The sequence below is a fragment of the Oculina patagonica genome, chromosome 1, assembly GCF_052425735.1.
Source record: "Oculina patagonica isolate OP01 chromosome 1, crgOcupat, whole genome shotgun sequence".
Classification (NCBI taxonomy): domain Eukaryota; kingdom Metazoa; phylum Cnidaria; class Anthozoa; order Scleractinia; family Oculinidae; genus Oculina; species Oculina patagonica.
Genome location: NC_135758.1, coordinates 2,181,893 through 2,190,098, shown reverse-complemented (window position 1 = coordinate 2,190,098; position 8,206 = coordinate 2,181,893). Strand labels below are relative to the sequence as shown.

Below are 8,206 nucleotides of genomic sequence, written 5' to 3'. Positions count from 1 at the left end.
ACTCGACAGCGTTATCTACTCAAATAGCGTGACAGCGGGTGGCGTGACAGAAATCGACATCTCATTTGAGAATGGAGTCGGAAGGTGGAAAGGTAAGAATCGAAACGAGCATCATATCTCGCCAAATTACAGATTTTTGCCCTTATGTATGCACTGAATATACAATAAGTAATACACACTGAATATACAATAAGTAATACACACTGAATATACAATAAGTAATACAATAAGTTGTGAAAGTAATGTTGTCGTTTCGTGGTCAGACGAATCGATCTACACGAGATTTTAAAATACCGCACTGCCTAGCAAGTCAATGATCATACGGAATCTCACAGAAGTGGTTATCCGAGGGTCCTGAAGGGGGGGTACCAAATCCCTTTTCCCAGCCTAAATTTTGCCAAAATCCCATTTCCCAGCCAATTTTTTGTCTAAATCCCAGTCCCAGCAGTGAAATTCACAGTGCGTGGAAAATCTGGTCTCAAGTGTATAATATCTGCGTTGTTTTTATTGTCCTAAATGTAGTCCACTCCCTGAACTTTCCCGTTGGTGCCCTACATATAGGGGTTGAACTTGCATGCGTATGCTCAGAAATCTGTTGTCCCACCCACCTGCCCTTTAAAAAAGGGGGGAAACCAAACCATATTCCACTGCACCTTTGTACACGCACGCGTACAGATGATAAATTAAAAAATTTAGTGTATGTGGATTTAGTACCTATTCTTTAAATTACGGCTTTAGACAAAGGTTACGACATTTTTTCTTGCAGATCGCGCTTTGGTTACATAGTTGAATTTTTCCTTTTAGTGAGCTATTATTACCCTAGCATCCATGTTACATGTAAGAAAAGCCACACTTCTCTGTCATTTTTGATTGGCTTGTTTTGAGCATGCACATACAAGTTATTCTGGACTCTCTCCTCTCGCACCTGGGTTCAACCCCTTTTTAGGGCACAAAAGGGTTAGTTCAGGGACTGGTATATCCAAAATCATGTTTTTATTTCTGCAAGTTTTTATAACTAATACTGTTGAGAACATCACTTTTCATTTGTTCGCTTGTCTTGTAGAGGATTATAATTTTTTAGTAGCTTTAACTAAAGCTGTCAAGTTTTTATCCCTTACCTACCACTACCCTGACTGACAACAACTTACTATCACTTCTTTTGAATATTCCATTTGTGCCCATGCTCAGTCATAGCTGTTCCACTGAATTACTTAATCTTTGTCAAGAAAGCTGATCGACACTTGATGGACATTCATACAGTGCAGCAGTGGTTTCGGTTCAGAGTTTTCAGCATTTTAACTATTCCATGCCGGACTTTAAGATTATTACAGAGCATAAAATATGTATGTTTAGTCATTTACTGACACTCTTCCCATTCCCATTTTTTGTTTCTGTATCCCAGTCCCAGTGACCCAAATCCCATTTTCCCAGTGAAACAATAGGCAAATCCCAGTCAAAATGGGCAAATCCCAGTTCCCATTTTACCCCTTCAGGACCCTCTTATCCGCATTAGGGGTTCAGATAGCCATCTCAGCCAACGATAGCACCTACCAGTCCTCACTGGTGCAGTAAAGAATTTTTAGGGATATTATTAAAACTCCTGACATGTTGAATTTTAATGTCAGGAATTTGCAATCAGAAAAATAGCTTAAATTGAAATGACTCCGTAACTTTTCAGTCGGTCGTTTGTTTCTATGATGTTGAATATTTGTCACAAGTTGATAGATAGCTGCAAACCGAGTTAACTTAGGCGCGAGGAAAACGTTGGTGCTGCTGCTGAGCAATCTCGTGGACCCTGGGAACAAGAGCATTCTCGACTCCAGAGCTCTTGTCTTTTGCGTGACTGACGGCGTCAGTCATGCGCAAAAGAGAAGTGCTCTGGGGTCGAGAATGGGAACGAGATTGGCTGCTGAGCAGATGTGTCAGGGATACAGCCTGTTTCAAGTCCTCTGATGGTTAATGAACATGTACCACAAACAGGAACACCGAAACGCGCTTAAAAGGCTAAAAAATCCTATTAAAACCACTTATCACTACTACCACTAACAATTAGCGGAAAACTATCCGTAGCTTGTTCCAGGCGTTCGGTTAATTGGGGAACACGAGTGGAAAACGCAACACACCTACCCTTCTTTTCTGGCTCGCCGTTTTTTGCACTGTTTTCCAAATAAGCGAACGCCTGGGATAGACTAAACTAACCACTGGCAGTAACTGCTGATATCGCTAAGTCCTACTGACTTAAATCCGTGATCGTAAGTAAGCGGAAAAGTATTTTTTTTCTTGGTATTAAAATGATGAAGTAAAAACACAGTGAAAATAATGATAACGATAAGCGAAAAGACAATCGTTCGCTGACTTTGTTTTCAACTTTCAACTTCAGTACTAATATAACAAATAAATGTTAAAAATACATTCCACATAGTTGAGCAATACAACAATGATCATCAGGTTTTGTCACTTTTTCTCTGTATTTATTCTTCCGCTGCCCCTCTTGATCTGCCCAGCCGCGTGGAATTCTTGAGAGACTAAACGCTGGAGAAGTGGTGATCGGTGATGGGGGATTTCTTCATGCACTAGAAAGGCGAGGTTACTTGAAAGCTGGTGTATACACCCCAGAATGCACTGTGGAACATCCTGATGCAGGCGAGAACATACGTTCACCTTGCTTTTTAAGGTCCAACCGGAAAAAATAACACCCTATGATAAAGATAACTAAGAACTGCGTGAAGAGGTCATCTGCATGTAGCTGTAGGTTGTCTTTTCTGTAGCATAGAAAGACCTGGAAAGACCCTATCTTGTTTAGACATTGTAATTTTAGCCAATACAATTTAAAGGAACCCTTTCTAAGGATCACACCAAGATCACAATGCCAAAAGGGTTATAAGAACCATACCCTATCCCGCGGCACATACCTGTAGAGCCCATACTTGACAAGCGTTCAATCATAAAGCATTCCTTAACCGCTGGTTAAGGGGAACACAGGCTCTGGATAAGACACGACTGTCTATGAACCTTGCTGACAATCATGCGTATAAACCTTTTTCTTTTCAGTACGACAACTTCACAGGGAATTTCTACGAGCTGGTGCTGATGTCATGCAAGCATTTACATTTAATGCCACAGAAGAATCCATTGTTAGCCGTGGAGTCAGCATTAAGGTATTTTTAGATTCACCTCAATCTGGGCTTAAAACGTATACTAGGAAAGGAAGGTTAATTGGTGAAATAGTCTTGTCAAGGTCTAGTTTAAAAGCAGTAAGAATGTGAAACAATTCTTGATAATAGCGTGTTGAAGTACACAAAGAAATTACAATATATATGGTTATTCTGTCCACTTTTCTAATTAAATAACGGTAGATCGCAATGTTTCATCCACAACTCACTGAACAGGAAACAAAAACTGCGCATGCATCAAAATCGCTTAGGCAGAATTTCAACCTGAAACACAAAAAAGCCCCTTAGCTAAGAACTGAAGCTCAGAACTTTCAATTGCTTTTTTCATGGCCAATCCCCCTCTCAGCAACCTCCGTGATATTACTTCGTTTATGTACTGAACCGCGGTTTGCATCTGTCACGTGATATAGGCTGACGCCATCAATCAAGCAGCCTGTACAATTGCACGTGAAGTCGCCAATGAGGGTGACGCCCTGGTAGCGGGTGGCGTGTCTTACACAAGAAGCTACACTGAAGGGCGTGGTAAACACGCGGTCCAGGAAGAATACATGAAACAAGTTCAAGTCCTGATCAAGAATGATGTAGATTTCCTCATAGCAGAGGTGCGTTTTCGCGTTTTGATGTTAGTCACCCTAGTTTTCAACCGGAATGCTCCCTTGATGCAAGTTTACAAAAAAGCGAGAAAACCTTCAAAGGCATGCAGCCTATAAGATTTTCCCTTCTTGCAAGAGAAAAAACAAATATTTACCAAGGTATTCCTAAACTGTGACCAGGTGCAGCAGAACAGTTAATTTTTCGTGGCTTTATTCAGTTTTGTTATTGTTGCTGATTGATGTACATGTAATACGTGTAAGCCAAGAGGTTTCTCAGGCAGCTTTTTTTCGTTTTACTATTTAGTACCTGATGAACGTGGATGAGGCCGAGTGGGCGACTGAATCTCTCAAATCAACTGGGAAAACTGTGGCCACTACACTGCCCATCTCCCCCCAGGGAGATCGGTATGGGAAAGTTACCCCTAGAGAGGCGGCAGTCAGGATTGCTAAGGCAGGTAAGCTGGTAGCCTGCGTTCCGGGGTTTTGTTCGTCTGTAACGCAGGCTAGTAAGCTGGGTATTTAAGCCAAAATATCAAGTCGGTCGATCGGTCGGTTGGTCGCCGGGTCGGTCGATCAGCAAACCTGCCAGCCGGGCTCCCTCGGTCGGTCTGCTGGTCTGTCAGTCTCTAAGTCAATCAATCAGGAAGACCATCAGTCAGTCGGGCGGTCAGTCAGTCAGTCAGTCAGTCAGTCAGTCAGTCAGTCAGTCAGTCAGTCAGTCAGTCAGTCAGTTAGTCATCAGTCAGTCAGTCAGTCAATCAGTTAGTCAGTCAGTCAGTCAGTCAGTCAGTTAGTCATCAGTCAGTCAGTCAGTCGGTCGGTCGGTCGGTCGGTCGGTCGGTCGGTCGGTCGGTCGGTCGGTCGGTCGGTCGGTCGGTCGGTCGGTCGGTCGGTCGGTCGGTCGGTCGGTCGGTCGGTCGGTCGGTCGGTCGGTCGGTCGCTCGGTCGGTCGGTCGGTCGGTCGGTCGGTCGGTCGGTCGGTCGGTCGGTCGGTCGGTTGGTCGGTCTGTCAGTGGGTCAGGCAGCCAGGCAGTTAGGCAGACGGTAAGTCGGTTAGCTAGCTTTTTATTACGTACGTAATTCATTCATTGGTTGGTTTGTTTCGTTGGTTGATTTGTTTATTCGGTCCGTCCCGTTCGGTCGGTCACTCGGTCCGTCGATCAACTAGCTAGCCATTCCTGAGGTCAGCTAGGTGTACGTAGTCAAGCAGCTAGCTATGCTGCAGCACTTAACCATATTAGCAATCAATCACTTTCAAGGACATCGTTCTATAGGTGTCACTTAAATCAACATTCCCTGATTCCGATAGTCGGTCAGAGCTTTGATTCTTGTACTAACTTGTATCGCCTTTATTCTAAAAAGGTGCCGATATCATTGGTGTCAACTGTCTTTTTGAACCCGACATCTGTCTTCGAACTGTCCAAATAATGAGAGACGCGCTAAACGCTTCAGGAATGCCTCGCCCGTTAATGGTGCAGCCTGTAGCTTATAAAACCCCGGATGCTGACCGTAGAGGAATGGTAGCACTTCCTGAGAGTCCTTTTGGTAAGATAAGCTGGGTTTACTGAAAACCAAACCTAAAGGATTTATCTTAACATTAAAGCTTCAAAATTTCCCTGTGGCCAAATGGTTTGAGCATTGGATTCCGAATCGAAAAGTTCGGGTTCGAACTCTGGTCGGAATCGTTGGTTTGCGTCCTTTAGGCAAGGCACTACACTTACATAGTGTTTCTATTCACCTTGTGTATAAACGGATATCGGCGACCTGTCATAGCAACCTATCAGTATGCTGGGAGTAAGCTGCGATGAACTGGCATCCCGTATAGGATGAGCAGCGATACCCACAAACGCTTCTTGCTACAGAAACCCAAGTTTAAAAAGAGCAGTACCAACGAGGCATCTGTTTACTCCAAAATCTTGGATTAAGTAAAGTCTGCGTTCGAGCCTAGTAGCCCATCAGGCCGGAGCATATCCCAGTTTAGGTAGCATTAACTGAGTATAGGTAAACTTACTTCCCCCTGGATAGGATGCTTGTCCATTGCAGGGTTACCCCAGCATTAAATTCGCCGGTACCCATTTATACACCTGGATGGAGAGAGGCACTGTGAGAGTAAAGCGTCTTGCCCAAGAACACAACATTACGACCCCGGCCAGGGCTCGAACCCGGACAATTGCGGAGTCCAGCGCTAACCATTAGGTCGCCAGGCCTCTCATTTCTTGGATTAGAACGGACATTTATTCAGTTAAAATTTTTTAATGTCACTTATGTTGTCATTTGTACGTAACGATTTTTATGACTAGTTTGAACCCTCCTGATCAAGGTGTAGCGTAAACGTCAAATTAATTTTATAAGCTAAAAAAGGCTTCTGTTTTGTTTACATTTTGCTCTTGTTGTTTTTTAAAAACATGAAACGTGAAATTGTAAAACGTAACGTTGTTGTTATGGCTTTTGTTTGTTTCCTTTGGCTATCGTGATCTTTAACCTGGATTGGTGTTAAGTCACGGCCTTGTGATTATTTTTATTATTTGCGCTTTTTCTTTTCTTTCACTTCCGTGTGTAGCAATGGAATGTCGTTTGATGACGAGATGGGAGATGCATAAGTACGCACGCGCAGCTTATGACATGGGCATCCGTTACATAGGCGGTTGCTGTGGATTTGAACCTTATCACATCCGGGCTCTTGCTGAAGAGGTTAAGTAAAATTGTTTTGCCGTCGAACTTCACATAAATTCGTCTGTGACGTGCTTTGATCGCGTGGTTTTGCGTGCCAAGCGTTAGTCCTTTGCGTATGCTCGTATGAGATGAGTGTGCTTGAAAGCAATCTCGTACCCAGGGCGCAAGGGCCGCTCCCTGGCCACTGGTTTTGAAGAACGCGAAATTTTGATAAGAAATTACCTTTGATAGCCAAGTTTCTCAAATTTACAATGGATATTGTCACATTTTGTTAGCATTACTCATGGAGCAATGCTATTTGATTCTGTAGATTTTGGTGAGGAGTATTGGTAGCCATGATTGCAAAATGGACAGATTAAAAATAGTTAGTTGTGAAAAAAGTATTTTCTTTATTATTATTTTAGCTGTCACCTGAACGAGGAAAGCTTCCAGCTGCAAGCGAACAGCACGGTCTTTGGGGAGAAGCGTTAAAATATTCGCCCAATTTTTCTCACAAGTAAGTTACTACTGATATGTTTGAACTATTTATTGAATGGACAAGACTGACTGTGTGACTCACCGGCCGACCAACCGACTGACCGAACGAACGAACGAACGAACGAACGAACGAACGAACGCGAACAACCGCCTTACTAATTGACTGACTGACTGACTGACCACTGACCAACAGACTGACCGACCGAACGAACGAACGAACGAACGAATGAACGAACGAACGAACGAACGCGAACAACCGCCTCACTAATTGACTGACTGACTGACCAATCAACGGGCGGAGGACGAACAGACGACAGACGATTGGCCACTAACCACTGGCTGAAGGCAGACGGACAGACAGACTGATTGACGGACTGACCGGCAGGCCGACGAACGACCCTTAGCTTCCCGAAGATTAAATTATTAACATTTTCCATTACAGGGTTGGCAGAGAATACTGGGAAAATCTAAAACCAGCTTCCGGACGTCCAGACTGCCCGCCACTATCTGGGCCTTCACGCTACGAGTTCGTCTAAGTGACATTTAGGCTTGTTGGCTCTTTTCTGTCAACTTGGCTACAAGGATACATTATTTTAAAGAAAGTGTCCTTTTTATATATAATCGACTTATCCGAAACGAGGGATTAATACCTAAGCAATATTTTTTTTGTATAATACTTAATTTTGCGGTTTCAATTTTTCGTGTTTATTTTTTGCGCATTTGTTTTAATCGCGAATCCAGTCTTATTTCAGACTGGTCAGGAACCATATTCTCTGCTTGGGGTGACACAGCTCCCTCTCCCCACCCCATTTCCCTGATGACGTTTTGCACAGTTTTAAATTTTTGCACATGCAAGTAACAACCAACCAGAGAAATTTTGCTTTGAATCAAGCAAAGAAAAATCAAAGTACATGGATCTCAGATTTTACTTCCGCTAAGGAAACAACCTTTTAAGAGTTTGTTGTTTTTGGAATTAATTATAAGCGAACACCCGGAGAATGGGGGTAGGGGGGAAGCGGGAATTACCATATGAAAGGTACGGGGATGCTTATCGTGTTGCTTAGAGGCGTAATTGTTCCGGATTTTGGTATCATTTTGGATGTTTAGAACAGAAAACCAAACTTTTTTAGCCGTCAAGGTTTCGTTAGTGTTGCACGTGTATGTGAACACATATAGAACGCTGTCATACTGTGTTAGCGGCTTGGTGGTCTTGATCGATGACCCACGCCCAAGATTGGTCTGCTTTAGCTTTAGGGGTTTCATTCAAATTTGCGACGAGCGAGCGAAGAG

The 8,206-nt window shown here is 43.3% G+C and overlaps 1 protein-coding gene across 2 annotated transcripts; it reads left to right on the top strand.

Annotated features, from left to right (window-relative positions):
- Nucleotides 1-53: 53 nt before the first annotated feature.
- On the top strand, nucleotides 54-8,195 carry LOC144663851 (betaine--homocysteine S-methyltransferase 1-like). Of its 2 annotated transcripts, XM_078524960.1 has the most exons (9): nucleotides 54-92; nucleotides 2,505-2,643; nucleotides 3,052-3,158; nucleotides 3,584-3,775; nucleotides 4,071-4,221; nucleotides 5,129-5,311; nucleotides 6,327-6,457; nucleotides 6,844-6,935; nucleotides 7,359-8,195. In XM_078524960.1, exons 1-9 carry the CDS (start codon nucleotides 72-74, stop codon nucleotides 7,450-7,452), a joined length of 1,110 nt encoding a protein of 369 aa, XP_078381086.1. In that variant the 5' UTR covers nucleotides 54-71; the 3' UTR covers nucleotides 7,453-8,195. The 2 variants fall into 2 exon arrangements, with proteins under 2 accessions (XP_078381086.1, XP_078381156.1); XM_078525030.1 differs by lacking the exon at nucleotides 2,505-2,643 and having other exon boundaries at nucleotides 66-92.
- Nucleotides 8,196-8,206: the final 11 nt, after the last annotated feature.